Source organism: Fundulus heteroclitus, chromosome 21 (genome assembly GCF_011125445.2).
Source record: "Fundulus heteroclitus isolate FHET01 chromosome 21, MU-UCD_Fhet_4.1, whole genome shotgun sequence".
In the NCBI taxonomy this organism is placed as follows: domain Eukaryota; kingdom Metazoa; phylum Chordata; class Actinopteri; order Cyprinodontiformes; family Fundulidae; genus Fundulus; species Fundulus heteroclitus.
Window position 1 is genome coordinate 36,457,198 of NC_046381.1, and position 17,395 is coordinate 36,474,592.

The 17,395-nt window shown below is 37.6% G+C and overlaps 1 protein-coding gene across 1 annotated transcript; it reads left to right on the forward strand.

Annotated features, from left to right (window-relative positions):
- The first annotated feature begins 7,460 nt into the window (after positions 1–7,460).
- Positions 7,461–12,634, forward strand: LOC105921698 (sialic acid-binding Ig-like lectin 13). Its single transcript, XM_036125122.1, has 7 exons — positions 7,461–7,539; positions 9,813–10,196; positions 10,666–10,965; positions 11,042–11,299; positions 11,401–11,470; positions 12,072–12,111; positions 12,240–12,634. The coding sequence occupies exons 1-7, from the start codon at positions 7,461–7,463 to the stop codon at positions 12,447–12,449; spliced, it is 1,341 nt and encodes a 446-aa protein (XP_035981015.1). The 3' UTR covers positions 12,450–12,634.
- The last annotated feature ends 4,761 nt before the right edge of the window (positions 12,635–17,395 follow it).

The window sequence follows — 17,395 nt, forward strand, 5'->3', positions numbered from 1 at the left end:
GATAGTTTTACTCCAAAAACAGTTGTTGAACTGTCTTTCAATGTTTTACATGCTGTGACTGATTCAGGCGATAAGCTGCTTACTGTGTTTTCTTTCTATTTGATTACTGTGTAAGCCACCTCACCAACAGTTGATTATTATTGTGGATTTTATCATTATTATTCTGAACAGACCAAGCAATCAGTCCCAGGTTTACTCTGAACGTTATTGTTAGAATCCCAATCGCCTCTTGGTTCCTTTCTTCTCTTCTCTCTTCTGCTGCTTTGGATTTTCGGGCAGACTTTGTCTTAAACGTTCATTGGATCAGCAAGTCGCCTCTGTGCTGAGTTAGATGCCCCTCAGTGACACCATGTACTTGTGTCTAAACTGTAGCTGTGGTTAGCTCAGGCATAAGCCCTCACTGTTTGGAGATGCTAGCTTAGCAGCTAAAGCTAGCTCATTGTAGCCACTTGGCTAGTTGCAGGCCTTGCTTTAAGGCACCATCACGTCCAGATCAATGTCAAAAATTACATAATTTGCTACTATTTTCAATGGTAATTATTCAATGAGGCTTAATTTAAGTTAACACCTAAAGGTTTCTTCATCCCAGATTCATAATGTTCATAATTTTGCTGTTTTACTTTGTTTTCTTTTTTCTTTTATGTTGTTCTAATTTAGTAGGTAGTGCATTGAAGTCATATACGTATTAAGCCGAATAATTGCTGTAACAGGGAATTATTAGTTTAATAAATCTTAAATGGTTTAACTATGGTTGTCTGTGATCTTTATACCAGGGTGTTTTTGACATGACAATGACAACTCAATTTAACCTTAACCTAAGAGATCAAATTGTCTCTAAGAGTATAAATCATCAATTTTGGATTAAACATGCAACATACATAAGAGACATTGTTTTCCTTTGCTTGTGGTTAACAAGTAATTATCCCAATTTAAAGGTTATTAACATTTACTGGTGGCAAGAATATTTCAGTCTTCCAACTGACTAGACATCCAATTTCATGGTACATAAGTGTAATAATTATTCATTAATATATCCAATTGCTAGTTATAATGATTAAAGGCTGGCCCTTACTGATAACCATTTGAAACTTTGTTTTGTTTCAGCTTACCTTTGATTAGAATAGCATTATCAATTATAATTATTAATAATAATCATAATCAAAAAGGTTAAATTGCACAACTCCTATAATTTCCAAATTTATATAACTTCTCATCTGTTGGAATGCAAAATATCGACAAATGGTTCAATCAAAGTCCATTAGGTAGTCATGGGTGGATACTGAAGAAAAAGATTTTGAAACACAATCCACATCAAAACTGTGGTAAAGTAAAGTAGCAGTTCAGCAAAAAAGGTGTTTTAACTTGTGATTTTGACATCTATAATGTTAGTAGGGCTGTCACGATAATCAATAAATCAATTAATCTCACAATTGATTTTAATCCCATTAAATTAAAATAAGCCTTATAACTTCCATCCATCCATTGTCCAACACGCTTATCCCTACTGGGGCCGCGAGGGGTTCTGGTGCCTATCTCCAGCTGTCAGTGGGCGAGAGGCGGGGTACACCCTGGACAGGTCACCAGTCTATCGCAGGGCGCTTGATAACTTGTGTATGCAAATTATCCCCTTGTGTTTCCCTTTTCTCTCGATGAGACTGGATAACAGAAGGTCACAGTATTACTCACCCCTCCCTTTTCGTTTCCTCACGGTAGGGAGAATTCAATTTTGTGTCAAGTAGGAACATGCTCAAGATTAAGCATGAGAGCCTTGTGAGTGAGCCAGAAAAAAGCTGGTTTTAAAAGAAAATGGAATTAGTGGCAAAGCCGAATGCGGCTACTGCAGTGTGGGAGTTTTTTGTATTCAAGTCAAATGACGGAGGTCACCCACTTAATCTATCTGAGCCGTTATGTCGAGAGGATATACTTGCGTTATTATGCTATTCTCATATTAGTTGAAAAAGGTCTCCAGATGATAATATTGTGGTTTATCATGATACTTTTTTGGAGGATTTATCGTCCAGCAAAATTTGTTATTGTGACATAAATGTTAGAAAACAGCACAGCCCAAAATATGCACCATCATCTGGTAGCCACAAGATGGAACTATAAGCTCTTCCAATGTTAACAGAGAAGTGCTTTGTGATGGGCCCCAGTCTTTATGACAGATTGAGACCCAGGAGGTCAAGGCTGTAAATTGGCTCCGTTGGAGCTGATCTGTAAATTTAGGCAGAGGTAGTGCTGAAGACACTTAAATAAACGTTGTCAAACCGTTTAGACACGTGAACAGAGTTAGGGTCAGGGGTGTTCTTAGGTTCTTGAAATATTGGGGGTAAATGCCCCAATATTTCAAGAACCTATGTCAAAATAGCTACATTTACATTAGACAGCAGCCCCGTTTAGTCATTTTTAATTAAATTACATAACAGATGTTGTACCAGTGTGTCTTTAAGAAACAGGAAAAAAACATTCAAACTGTCAGACTTCAGATTTGTTTCACACTGATGCATATAATAAACTGAACAACATCCTTGTCATCATTTTTTTTAAAGTGATCAAAGTGCATAAATAAAAAATATAAAAAAATAGCAAAACAAACAGCAATAATCAATATAAAAAAGTTTAACAACAGAAGCTATAAAATCAACAATAAAAGGCGTATAAGAAGCAAAGACAGGCCTAAGGGTAATGCTCTCCAGGTTTAAAAGTAATTTAAAGCCATTTAACGTTCCAGCAGATCTCACAGAAAGAGGGAGACTTTTCCAGAGCCAGGGAGCTGCAGCTTCTGGTCTTGAGATCTGACGTTCTAATGGGGATGTGTGGATAAAAAGCTCAGTAAGGTAAAGGTGCCAGACTGCTGAGACATTTAATAAGTATAAGCGAAATCTGAAACAGTTCTAAAAGAAACAAGTTTAAACAAGTATTTTCTAATTCAATTTAGATGTGGCTCGAGTCACAAAATGTTTTTCTTCAGTATCCATGACTAACCTAACGGATTTTAAAGCATTTGTAGGTATTCTGCCCTCTAGAAGCCAAAGAGACATTATACAATTTGTGAAGTTATACGTAGGTTACCACAGCTTTTGATCTTTTGTAAACTATTTTAAACATATCTGATGATTTAGATTTCGTTTCAGATTTAAAGATGTTTCAGTGTAAAGACATACATTCAAATTCATTTCAGCAGGTCAAAATTGTGGGATTTGGATAATTTAGTTGCATGACAAATTTTCATTAATTCAACTTTTGCAATTTTCATGCAGCCATTAGGTTGATTTGTAGCTAAAACAAATAAACCATGTACAAAATTAAATGTATGGAATATATTTAAAAAAGCTAAAGTGATTGCAATTAGCAATAGCCAAGTTTTAGCTAGGTGAATTTGTTAGAAATTTGTAACATTTTCTTGAAGTTTATTATATACGACTTTGGGATTCATGATGAGTAAAACCTATTTGCTTAAAATAAATAACTACAGTTATTATTTTTGCAATGAACCTTGGAGCGAAAGCTTTGCAAAGCACAACTCACAGGACCTGAGGGGTAATGAAATCCCTCCATCACACATGGCTCACTCATTAAAATCAAGGTTATCCATGGTGAGTTGAACAGAGAAGAGGAACTGGAGAAAAGATAGATGCTCCTCCTATTTCATGACACAGTGAAGTGAGCTGGATGAACAATTTGTTGGCACAAATTGTTTACGAGAGAAAGGTGAAATGCCAAGTGACCCACGGCAGGCGATCAATGTGTAAATCTGCCTTGTTTTTGCTCGGTGTGAACGCACCTTAATACTTTGCTGAGCCCCATCATTAGGACAATTAATATAGCAGAGTACAACAAAATATTTTCCAACTCTAGGTTGCTGTTTCCAAATGGATTGTAATTTTGGGTAATCTATCTACTTTTTTTGCCCAATAAGTGTTTTGTTAAACACAACAGAAATTTATAATCTAATTTTGATAACTGAAAAGGCAGAAACACATTAAAATAAAATGTGCAGCTTAAAATCATGTATTGTGTTTTATTTTTGTTAAATTCTTTAAGGAGAACTCTGGAAAAAGATCTGACTATGAGCAAACTGCTGACTTTATTAAAAAAAATCACTCTCTGGTAATTACTGTAAATACAAGAAAGTCCCTGACTTGTTTATAGTTTCTTGCATTTACAGGAATTACTGGGATCCTGTAGCTGGGACCCTGTAGCTATTACTACAATATGTCGTTGTTTACAATTACTACGATATTTCGTTGTTTTTACTGATACAGTTGAACCATGATGTGTGTTTGACTGGTTTTCCAATTATGTTTTAGCCAATCAGAGTGAAGTAAACTTGGTAGCGCTTCATATCATTAACACAACCAACCCATCTACTGAGGAGGGACAAAACAAGCTGAGGTTATTTTTTTAATGAAATTCTTTGAATAATTTACATATGTAGCAATGTCAACTACATGAAATTGATTATACAGTAATGTCATGGCACCTTTAAGGTGTTCTAAATAAGGAACAAAGAAGAACTTGATGATGTTTTGTCTATGAACAAATTTGAACCTTGGGAAACTAACTCTGTGAGAAGAGTCTTGTTACCCAAAAGTTGGTAGATTCAAATCCAACATTCTCCTTTTACATGTGGCCCTAAGCAAAGCATTTATGTAATCCTAAATTTCGTACCAATCTGCCTATTGCTGTGTGAGAGTCTGAGTGCAACTGGGTGAATGAAGCTTGACTGTGAATGGCTTTGAGTGGTCAGCATGACTGAAAAAGTGCTGCAAGATGCACTCTACTTAACAAAACTCATTCTATTTAATCGTGACCCCATAAGGGATTAAGCGGGTCAGAAAATGGATAGATGGATGGATTCTATTTAACATTGCAAAGGTAAATCATTTTAAAAATGTGTTTAAAAAAATCCAATATCTAATGAGCACTACATTAATTATTGGATTCATGTGGAATGAGAGGCATACATGTGATCTTAATATCAGTGGAAAAAAATCTATATCTTGTATTTTGTTTAAAGTTTTACTTGGTGTGGATTTAGTGTTATTGATGAACTGATTTGCTCCCTCATTGGGATTTTCTGGTTTTGTATTTTGTTTCCTTTTGCTGTTTTACAACCTGAAAGTGGTTTCAGCAATATGTCAGTAATATATTTTCACAAACGTCTGTAGCTCTGCTTGTGCTGTATTTTGTGCAGGCTAATTTAACTTTTAAGAACATACAGCACTTTTGCCCATACAGCTGAAACAGTGTAGTTTTCAGACGCATTCCTCTTATTGTGCTCTGTCAGTTTTTTGTTAGAAAAAGTATCAATAAAGACATACTCCTTGTTTGGCAGTGATTTTTCATTCCATATTCAATGATCCACTGTAGCATTGAATTTTAGTTATTGATTTCCCATATTCCATTATACAATTTTTGTACCTACTATTCCATGCAGATTCAGGGTGTGTGAAGTGTTTGTTTTAATTTTTAACAAGTTCCATTTTATCTTTTAACCTTTAGGTGGAGTTCTTGACCAACAAACGTAGGCTTTAATGGTTTGACCACTGATGCAACTTAATCTCCTTCCATATCCCAGCCCATTATCATTGAAAAACATGTATCTTAATTTGATGCATGTCTAAAAAAGAATATTATACACAACAGTAAAAGAATCATAAAAGTCTAAAGCACTCTATCTCACTCCTACTGCTGCTCTGCGAACTGAAACGAAAGAACAATGGTGCACAACTGCGACTGTCTTTTAAAGGCACAGTATGTTAAAGCAGGGAAATTTGCGCAATAACCTTTTTTTTTTTTTTTATTAATCCCTGGTTGATCCTGACAGAAACTGTTAGGAAGATACTTGAAAAGAAATAATCTTGGAAAGCCTGTTATCTACATTCAATGCCATGTAACTGTAGCCGAAGTACCACACAGTAAGGATATGTGTCTGAAATGAAGAATAAATATTAATTGTTATGCAGCACAGTAAAGTTGTGTTGTTCATATTTGTCTGATTAGTTTTCAAGTAATTCACTAAATTGTTTGTTGGCAGAAAGTAAAAAAAAGAAAAGAAAAATAATCCCTGTGTGATGCAAAAAGTTATAAAATAGTTTTTTTCTTTTCTAAATACTATCTGTCAGATATTTAATGGAATAAATATTTTTGTTGCAACTATTTTATAGACGTCTATATATTTAATCAGTCATAAAGATTGATTTGGAAAACAAATGAGTCAATCACACTGACATCAAGATGGTGTGAAGAGTTGACTTCCTGGAAAATGTCTTTGCTGTTTATTTGCATAAAGTGTGAAAACTACAATGTGATTAGTTTATTAGTTTATAATCATTTTTCTAATGTCTCAGATTGTTCCTCCTAGATTGGATCGGTTTTTATATTGTGCTGACCAGATTTTCTTATTTCTTGTCCCATTCTGCAGCTTGCTTTGCCACTGCTGTTGCCACTGTGCTATGGTTTAAAACAAGAACAAATGTTCTTTTTGTACAGTCTGAATTTACTCAAATGATGAGTTTGATTGGAGATAACAGAGAGAAAGCTTAGATGATAGAAAACTAGAAATGAAAGAATGGAAAACTCAACTAATAAATGATCTCGCATTGGTTTAGCATCTTTATGTTTTGTGTATTTAAACTGGGGACTCTGGTATTTAAGTGTTTTGCATTATTTATAATAATATTAACAATCTATACATACATTATCCATAAATAATAAAGGAAATTCAAGGAATAAATGAACAAAGTGCTCGTTATTCATAATGTTCCAACTCTTGACCGGTGTTGGTGTGTTTTAAGGAAGTGATGAGATGTAGACTGAGAGAAGCTGAAAAAGTTGAGAAAAAACCTGCGGTAAAAATAGGACAGTGATAATATGGTTGAGCAGGCTCCTCATACTCATGGCTGCTGAAAGCTTTAGTAAAAACAAAGAGATTTGGATTTTAAACGGACGTCTGAAGAGATGTACAGAAACACCTCCAGCATTTTAGAATTACAATGAGAAGAGAACATCTGTTCATCTTAAAGTAGATTATCATGAGTTTGAAATCAACCTCTATATGATGATATTGTGATGTTAAAATTAGTGGTGAGTAAAAAGTGATTTCCTGTTTAACGTGGTCTAAGAAAACAGACCAGAGTTAACAAGTCTTGCAGCTATGCCACCACATTTCCTGTGAAGCAGAGAAGGAGGTGGTTTGATCCGCTGCAGACTGACTAAAATTAACCAGTTTTAAAACTGAACTGTTTCAGCAGGAAATTAATTGGTAAGTTAATCTTACAGGTTTTTGTAGTTAAGCTTTTTAACATTACACTATATACATGCATACAAAATTAGAAATTTAATTGTTTGGGATTTTATGTGTTTAAACATTTAAACATTTTCTTAAGTTATTTAATTTTGTAGATATTTTCAGATATTAATCATTCTTACCTACCAGATCTTCTATCAAGAGAGGAATGACGATCAGTCTGATGGCAGCTCTGTGTGAGAGCGTGTTGGCAGTCAACATGTTACTGAGTATCTTCTTTCTTCCAGGTGAGCTGTTTGTTAATTTCCTTTCATTCAGAGACGTCCAATGAATCATTTCTAGTCTGAAACATTAAATCCTGATATTGTTTAAAGGCTCCATGTGTAACATGCTGCAGCTGAACTGGAGTTTGTGGATCATAAAGTTTCTGTGCAAGCAGAGTTTTCTCCAAATTATGTTCACTGTTATGCCATTAAGCATGTTTTGAAGTTATTTAATGTTATTGAAGAACTCTCGGCCTGTTCTGTATTGTGCAGTGAATATCAGCCCAAATGGCTGATATTAGGACAATAGTTCAAAGGATGCACTGGGATTCTTTTAACTGCAAACTCGGCCAGGTCATACTCTCTAGTAGTTAGCATTAACGGAGAACAGAAACAACAGACCGCCATCTTCTCTTCCACCTGGAAACGCACACAGATGTATTTTTATTCCTCTTCCTTTTATATGCTGACAACAGCATTTTCTTTGAACAACAAAAGTACGTACGCCGTCATAATATGACATCATCTTGCAAGCTATCTAATGTGACTTTGCTATTTATAACAAACAACATGTTTAACCGTAAATATTTCTCCAAGAAGTAATTAAGACTCAAATTGCTAATTAAGGAAGATAGGGGGCGCTGTAGTGGACGATCGACCGGAAATCATGTGTGTCGGAGCACATCCTGGCTGTTTTTACGCTAACTTGATGAGTTAATCCTAAAGTTACATGAATCACTATTAAATCAACATTAATACTCTACTAATGCTCATAGCACTACCAAATGATGGTGGAGCTAAACGAAAACCAGCTTTAGGTTTAAACAGTGTAACATTTACTAGGCTGTAGCAGTAAATACAACCTAGTAAATGTACTTCCTGCGGAGGATGAGGAGAGCCCGCCTGCCCCCGCCCATCCTCAAGACCTTCTACAGAAGCACCATAGAGAGCATTCTGACCAGCTGTCTCTCTGTGTGGTGTGGAGGCTGAAGTGCCTCCGACTGGAAGAATGTGAGGAGAGTGGTGAGGACAGCAGAAGGGATCATTGGGGCTCCTCTTCCATCCATTAAGGACCTTTCATCACAGCGATGTGTGTCCCGAACCCGTAACATCATCAGAGACCCCACACACCCCCACCATGGACTGTTCTCCCTGCTACCTTCTGGGAAGAGGTTCCGCAGCATTCGCTGCAGGTCCACCAGGTTCTGTAAAAGCTTTTTCACTGCTGCCATCAGACTGTTGACAGCTGAAGCTATAACTGGGCTCTGTACCACATTAGTCCTACATTGTTTACATTTCAATTGCTGTACTGTGAAATCACTGCTGCACTTTATCCTGAAACTATCTTGCAAAGTTACTTTATTCTGAAATCCACTGCAATTCACTGAAATTCTCAAGCTGTATGCAAACGAAATTTTGTTCTGTACGCACTCTGTGTATTCAAAATGACAATAAAGTCCAAATCATCTGGGAAGCTAATAGTGCTAATGCTAGCGGGAGCTCAGCGCTCACCTAGAAAGATTTTTAAACCATGTTTTGTCGTACTGAGCAGAGCAGAGCACACAAACATTGATCTCCTATTAGTGTATAAAACCATTATGGAGATAAAGTGTTTCATAACCATAGGAACACCCAAAACACATCAGCATTGTTTCAAGAACCCTAGCGAGCAGCTTAGCCTTTTAGATCCAGGGTACTTCAGTCAAACCTTAAAACACAGTAAAACACATTAGAAGTAAACCTTTTTAAACTTTCCTTGCTCATTTCCCAGCCAAACCTCTGCCTTTGTCGGTGTGGTTGAGTTTGGGCCGTCCTGTTGGAAGAAGTTGGACCAGCGTGAAACTGGTTCGGAGCAGCAAGCAAGTGGCTAGCTCAGAGAGTAACTCCTTGTGAATCCCGGCCTGGAATGCAATTACTTTACCTTAGGCTACCTGCACAGCTTGAAGAGGCGATTTTCAGATCAGCTTTTTTCCTGCATAAACTGAGGAAAGGTTACAAGCAGCCTGTTTTCATGGCAGTCAGCTGGTTAGGTTCCGATGCTGAAAAGCAAGCTGTACTTAGCTGTGATTCTGGAAAACACCCATCTTTGCCAGTCTCTCCAGTGTGGACGCCTTCACAGTCCACAGGCAAAGGGGAAAATAAATCCGGGGGAGCTTGGTACATAATAGTTTAGGCACACTGCTGTGATTGGAGCAGTTACTTCAGTGAGGGAGTATGCAGTGTCTCACATTTCAGAGAAGTCTGATTTTGTCTTGCCTGGCTGATTTCCTTACATCATCATTTGTCTGTTTTTACAGGTGTTTTGGCTCAATGTGGTAGATCAACATCAGCACTCAACATCACTGCACCTAATAACATTGAAGCTCTGAGTGGATCTTGTTTGGAAATCCCATGTAGCTTTAATACAGTTAATCCCAATTATGACAATAAAAGAACTGTCAACGGAGTGTGGATGAAAGGTAGTTCACATTTTTGGTATGTTCCAAAGGTAGTTATTTTCCACAGCAGTAGGTCAGTTAACACCTTTTCACTGAATATTATTGGAAACCTGACAGAGAAAAACTGCACCACTCTGTTTCCTAATTTAAACACAAGTTTTACAGACAGATACTTCTTCAGAATTGAGAACGGGAACTACAAAGCAACAGCTTGTGCTGATCCTGTCAACATAACAGTTAAAGGTGAAAGCATTTTTGTTTTAACATACCAATATATTAAAATGTATACTGCTCTGTTGAAGATTTTACATTTGAGCTTCCATTTTTTTATTTTTATATTCTATTTTTTTTTTCCATTTTTCCATTGAGTATGAGCTTCCATTTTCGTTTTTACAGGTTCAAAATGTCAGAACATTGGTTTTATAGCCTGTGCAAAATGTGCAAGCATCATTTGCAAGTTTACTCTAAGCTTTTGCAACAAAATAAAATGCTGCACATATAATATTAATCAGATTGGAATTAAATACAGTTGTCAGAAAAATATATATGTAGATAGATGTGTGTGTGTGTGTGTGTGTGTGTGTGTGTGTGTGTGTGTGTGTGTGTGTGTGTGTGTGTGTGTGTGTGTGTGTGTGTGTGTGTGTGTGTGTGTGTGTGTAAATAAATTCAGACATGTTCACCCTGAAATTATGTGTCTTATGTGAACTCCCAGATTCTCCTTGGAGTCCCAGCATTAACATCCCTGCTGATCTGAAGGAGCATCAGTCTGTCACTATCAGCTGCTCAGCTTTGACTCCCTGTCCACACTCACCTCCTGAACTCACCTGGAATCTCCAACAAGACTCTCACAGACAAACAGAGAAAAACACAGAGGGAACCTTTACAACTAAAATACAGGAGACCATCACTCTGTCAGACACACATGATGGATACAACATCAGATGTTCTGCCACATATCCTGTGAATGGAGGAAACAAGACAGCAGAGACAGAAGTGACTCTCAGTGTTTCATGTAAGTGATCCTGTCAGCACGTCATGGTTCAGCTGTTTCTGATCAGTAAAGTTAATGTGTGTCCCATTTTCCTCAGATGCTCCTAAAGACACCTCAGCATCCATCAGTCCATCAGGTTTGGTGTCAGCAGGTAGCTGGGTGGAGCTGAGCTGCTCCAGCAGAGCCAAGCCTCCTGCCAGCTTCACCTGGTTCAGGAACAGCAAACATGGAGCCATTAATGTATCTGTGGGGCAGGTTTACAGCTTCAATGCTACTGAGGGAGGAGAGTATTACTGTGTGGCTACAAATGATCTGGGTCATCAGACATCATCAGTGATCCTTCTTATTAACAAAGGTAACTCTTGTAAGTTTACCGCTTTTAGTAAGTAAAATTTTTCAAAAGATCTTTCTCCTTTTAATATTTAAATATTCTATTCTTTTACTGAGATCCAACAGACTCTGTCTACAGGGATGCCATTTTAGTAGGAAGCATAGTGCTCATCAGCTTGATTGCTGTTTGTGTTTGGTGAGTATCAGAAATTATTTATCTAAACTTAATGTTCTAACACAAACATTTAAATTGAATCAAATTTCAAATAAATTATGAATTTGTAATTTCTCAGGGTGCTGCATGTTGGCCGATCATATGTTTTCAGAGGTACCTTTCAAAGGTACTAAATATAGAGGCAAAAACTGCAGCAACTCTCGGTTTTAGCTTTGGAAAATTGCTTTGTGGTTATTACGTATTTACATTAGCATATAACCTCCCATAAATTTGTGTGGTTTGGTCACATGTGATCTGCATATTCATAAAGACACGCAAAAAGTTTGTTTCCACTGTTCCAATCATTTTATAGACGCTAATTGCTTTGCTACTGGTTTGACGATCGGCTTTGTAGACACTAATCACTTTATACCTGTTTTAATATGCACAAACCTTTTTAAAATCAGGCCCTTAGTGCTTATTGTTGAACAAGAATGTCAAATATTCATCATCAGTCTCCACCAACTGGATTTTATCTCCATCCTCTCTTTGTTCCAGATCATCTTTGACTCTCAGTCTGAGCCTTGGTGATTTCTATTAAAGCTCAGCAGAATTATTCTGACAGCTCTCTAATGTTTTCCAGGTGCTTGAGGTCAAAATGCCCAACTCTGCAACAGTCTCAGGTGGGGACATGTTCAACTTCGTGTGCAACATTGTACCAAGTTTCACCTGTACATTAGTGAAAAGATATGTCTTTAAACATGCTTTAAACGTGCATCTTTAAACAATAATAACAGACTTGTTTCCATAGAGTCAAACAGAGGAGGATGCTGCTGTTCAAATACCAGCCAATGAAACAGAGGAAGAACTTCAATATGGTGAAGTAAACGTCCTTCAGAGAAGACCTGAAGCTTCCAGTGGATCAGGAAAGGACAGAGGACAGCAGGAAATGGTGTATTCTCAAGTCAAGATGTCTGCTGACACTACAGATTATCTCTACGCTGAAGTTAACAAAACATAACTTCCTGTTTGTTATTGCATTTTATTCAGGTTTTTAGTTACAGAAGGTATTGGCTCACGTTAAAGACAGAATCTTTTGTTGGGAAAGTTAAAATGGTTTGCTTTAAATTTATTTACTGACTGATTTGACTTAGATTGACCAGATGTTACAGGCTAGGCTGTCTGCTAACGTTCTTGAATCAAAGCTACAGTGATGTGTTTTGGGTTATGTTAAGATTATGACAAAGTTTATTTCCATAAGGGTTTTGTACACCATTAGGGTATCAATGTTTGTTTTCTGGTTTTCTCATTACAACAAAATATAGCTTATAAGTCTTTTTAAATTAACTCCAGATGTCTGCTAGCATTAGCCGCTATTAGCTTCCCTGATAATTTTGTAGTAACCCTAGTAAATGTGACTATGGCTTCATTAGTAAAAATCAAGTGTCCTAAAGGTTATTGATTTTTATTTAGTAAATCGTTCTTTAAAATGTTATTTCCTCAAATAATGTTATCTAACTTGGAGTTGCATTGGGAACACATATGAAATGTAGTTCTAAATTAGTTAAGCTAATTCAACCTCATTCCATGTTTTTTGAGATGAACTTTGGTTCTCTTACTTGGATTTGCAGTAAACATTCACTGAATCATTCTTATGAAGATTGTTTTCAACCAGTTTTATTTGGCCAGTTTTATTTGAACCAGGATTCACTGAATTATTCTGATAATCAACCGTTCTGTTGTGTCTTTGTGTTCTTTTGTATGTACATAGTTCCTTAGCTTAGCTTCCTTCTACTATTGTCCTGATATCAGCTGTTTGGGCTGATATTCATCTGACAATAGACCTAGAGTTAATTAATAAACGTTAAATAACTTTAAAAAACGTATAATGGCACAACAACTTGTAACAGAGGGTTTGCTGATTCTCAACAGGGGGTGATAGCACTCACAGCTTTGGTGGCCCTCACAGATGTTTCGTATTACTTGTGGAAAATGCTTATACATTCATTATACTGTGAATAACGGGAAATAACTAATCCTTAATCATTCTTTCTGTCTGGTTTTTGCCAAGACTTAAGTCTTGGCAAAAACCAAGTCCAGATGTCTCCTTACTCCTTGCCTGTGCAAATTTTCAGTTATCCGGGTCATCGCAACAGCAAAAAAGCTTAAATTGGAGGCAACCGGACTTTCGTTCGGTTCTTTCTGAAAACGTATTTGTCAATTCTGGTGGCTCGCACTTGAGCGACCAGTAGTTGGTCCACTGCTGTTTTTAAGGACATGGAGTAAGGTGACCAGATTTCTGAAATCAAATCTGGGGACATTTCTTGTTCGTGGATAAAAATCAATGCATCTCATCACGATGAAATTAGGAAGTGGGGACAGTAATGGTTTCATTTAATTTTACATATTTATTAATATTTAAACAACAAAAATCAAGTGTAAAAGCCAGGAATGTGCCTCTCCACACTTTTAGTATATCCTAAGATTAATAGAACGAATAAATAAATAGTGTTATTAATACAAATTAGAACTGTGTCTCTGGGTTGGAGGACAGTGGTGGGGGTGGGAGTGCAGGGGTCAAGGGTCGTTAGCAGGGCATTCCAGTTTTGTGAGGCCCAAAGAGCTCTGCCGCCCACTAAGGGGAGAGTGACATGAGGAAAAGAAAAAACAGTAAATACAAACATTTAGCCTGTGGCTTTCTGTGGAGACAGAGTTCCCTCACCTTTTCAAAAAAGTACAACAAATACTTATTCTGTTCACATCTACATACCTATGAGAAATAGTTTTTTCTGAGTTAACATCAAAAACAAGTAGCGGTCAAGCCTGCAGGTAAAGGATGATATATGTTTCTTACTGTCACCTGGCCGCATCAGGGGCCTGTGCATCTCTAAAAATCAGATTAATTTCTCCCACTGATGGGCTTTAAGCACAGCTCCACTGCTGTTTTACTTTGTTTTATTTTCTCTTTTATGTTGTTCTGATCTAGTAGGTAGTGCATTGAAGTCGTATCTGTTGAGTGGGATAGGATGTTGTTATCCCAATAGATACCTAAGGCACCAACAAGACACTGTGGCCATCAAGTGGGTGATGGCATCCCTTGGGTTCTCAAGTGGACGCCCTCCTTCTTGGGTGTTTCGCTGATAGGACCACGACACCTTCAGAGGGTTCAGCAGTGAATCCAGGTGTCCCAGGTTCACTCCCATCAACCATCACACACTTGAGCCCCAGGCCAGGTCCTTCCTCTTGGTCCACAGCCACTGGCTCCCCTTTTCAGCAGCCTTGGAGAGGTCCTTGGTTGCCTGCCTGTGGGCCTTCCCTCGCACCCCCATCTCCCTGAGTAGCCTGGATGTTGAGCTGGCTATGAATCCCCTGCAGCCTACTTCCACCGGGCCTACCTTCACGTTCCATCCTTGTTGTTGTGCTTCAGCTACAAGATTGGTGTACCTCAGCTTCTTCAGTATTAGTATTAAACAGAATAATTTCTGTAACAGGGAATGATTAGTTTAATAAATCTTAAATGGTTTAACTGTGGTTGTCTGTGATCTTTATACAAGGGTGTTTTTGACATGACAATGACAACTCAATTTAACCTTAACCTAAGAGATCAAATTGTCTCTAAGAGTACGAATCATCACTTTTGGATTATTGCAAATATACATAAGAGACATTGATTTCCTTTGCTTGTGGTTAACAATTAATTATCCCATTTTAAAGGTTATTAACATTTACTCGTGGCAAGAATACTTCAGTCTTCCAAATGACTAGACATCCGATTTCATGGTAAATAATTGTAATAATTATTAATTAATATTTCCAATTGCTAGTTATAATGATTAAAGGCTGGCCCTTACTCATAACCATTTGAAACTTTTTGTTGCAGCTTTCCTTTGATTAGAATAGCATTATCAATTATAATATCAATTGTAATTATTAATAATAATCATAATCAAAACGGTTCAATTGCGCAACTCCTATCATTTCCAAATTTGTATAACTTCTCATCTGCTGGAATGCAGAATATCGACAAATGGTTCAATCAAAGTCCATCAGGTAGTCATGGGTGGATACTGAAGAAAAAGATTTTGAAACACAATCCACTTCAAAACTGTGTTAAAGTAAAGTAGCAGTGCAGCAAAAAAGGTGTTTTATCTTGTGATTTTGACATCTATAATGTTAGTAGGGCTGTCACGATAATCAATAAATCAATTTATCTGACAATAAATTTTAATCCCATGATTAATTAAAATAAGCCTTATAACTTCAATCTATCCATTGTCCAACACGCTTATCCCTACTGGGGCTGCGAGGGGTTCTGGTGCCTATCTCCAGCTGTCAGTGGGCGAGAGGGGGGATACACCTTGGACAGATCACCAGTCTATCGCAGGGCGCTTGATAACTTGCGTATGCAAATTATCCCCTTGTGTTTCCCTTTTCTCTCGATGAGACTGGATGACAAAAGGTCACAGTATTACTCACCCCTCCCTTCTCGTTTCCTCACGGTAGGGAGAATTCAATTTTGTGTCAGGTAGGAACATGCTCAAGATTAAGCATGAGAGCCTTGTGAGTTTGCCAGAAAAAAGCTGGTTTTAAAAGAAAATGGAATAAGTGGCAAAGCTGAAGGCGGCTACTGCAGTGTGGGAGTTTTTTGTATTCAAGTCAAATGACGGAGGTCACCCACTTAATCTATCTGAGCCGCTATGTTGAGAGGATATACTTGCGTTATTATGCCATTGTAATATTAGTTGAAAAAGGTCTCCAGATGACGATATTGTGGTTTATCATGATACTTTTTTGGAGGATTTATCATCCAGCAAAATTTGTTATTGTGACATAAATGTTAGAAAACAGCACAGCCCAAAATATGCACCATCATCTGGTAGCCACAAGATGGAACTATAAGCTCTTCCAATGTTAACAGAGAAGTGCTTTGTGATGGGCCCCAGTCTTTATGACAGATTGAGACCCAGGAGGTCAAGGCTGTAAATTGGCTCCGTTGGAGCTGATTTGTCGATTTAGGCAGAGGTAGTGCTGAAGACACTTAAATAAATGTTGGCAAACCATTTAGACATGTGAACAGAGTTAAGGCCAGGGGTGTTCTTAGGTTATTGAAATATTGGGGGTAAATGCCCCAATATTTCAAGAACCTATGTCAAAATAGTTGTATTTACATTAGACATCAGCCCCGTTTAAAGTCATTTTTAAGGGTAATGCTCTCTAGGTTTAATACTAATTTAAAGCCATTTAACGTTCCAGCAGATCTCACAGAAAGAGGGAGGCTTTTCCAGAGCCAGGGGGCTACAGCTTCTGGTCTTGAGATCTGACGTTCTAATGGGGATGTGTGGATAAAAAGCTCAGTAAGGTAAAGGTGCCAGACCGCTGAGACATTTAATAAGTATAAGCGAAATCTGAAACATTTCTAAAGAAACAGGCAGCCAGTGGAGGAATAACATCTCCGGGTGATATATATATATATTTTTTTTTCATTTAGCAGGCAGGCAGCTGAATTTTGAACCAGGTGAAGCCTGTGAAGAAGAGACTGGTAGTGTAGTGTAAACGGGCTTATAAGGCCCGTTTACACTACACTTTTTTAACCAAGCCGAGCCGAGCTGAGACCAGTCTGAGCTTGGATCAGTTAACCAAGCCAAGACGACCGTTTACACACCACACTATCCCGGTTCCTTGGTTGCTCCTCGCCTCCTAGTGGCGATCCTCTGGGATTGAAGGCGGAAGCAGCAAATCAAAACGGCAGTGCCCGTAACATTCAGGATGTTATGCTTGATATTGTGATATTTCGGTGTTTGCGGAGAGTCAGGGGAAGAAGGCAACCTTTGGTGAATTTATTTGAGAGAGTCGGCTTTTGGGAAGTGGATAAGACAAACGAACGTCTAATAAGGATTTACAGACGTAGGAAACAACGACAGACGCTGAGGTTCATCACGCTGCTAAGCAGAATCATCTCTGGAAACC

Excerpts from the sequence above, each read along its gene's own strand:
- LOC105921698 (XM_036125122.1), top strand. The coding sequence starts at position 7,461 with ATGACGATCAGTCTGATGGCAGCTCTGTGTGAGAGCGTGTTGGCAGTC. Across the intron at positions 10,197-10,665 it reads TGTCAACATAACAGTTAAAG|ATTCTCCTTGGAGTCCCAGC; the intron begins GTGAAAGCATTT and ends GTGAACTCCCAG. Across the intron at positions 11,471-12,071 it reads TTGATTGCTGTTTGTGTTTG|GTGCTTGAGGTCAAAATGCC; the intron begins GTGAGTATCAGA and ends AATGTTTTCCAG.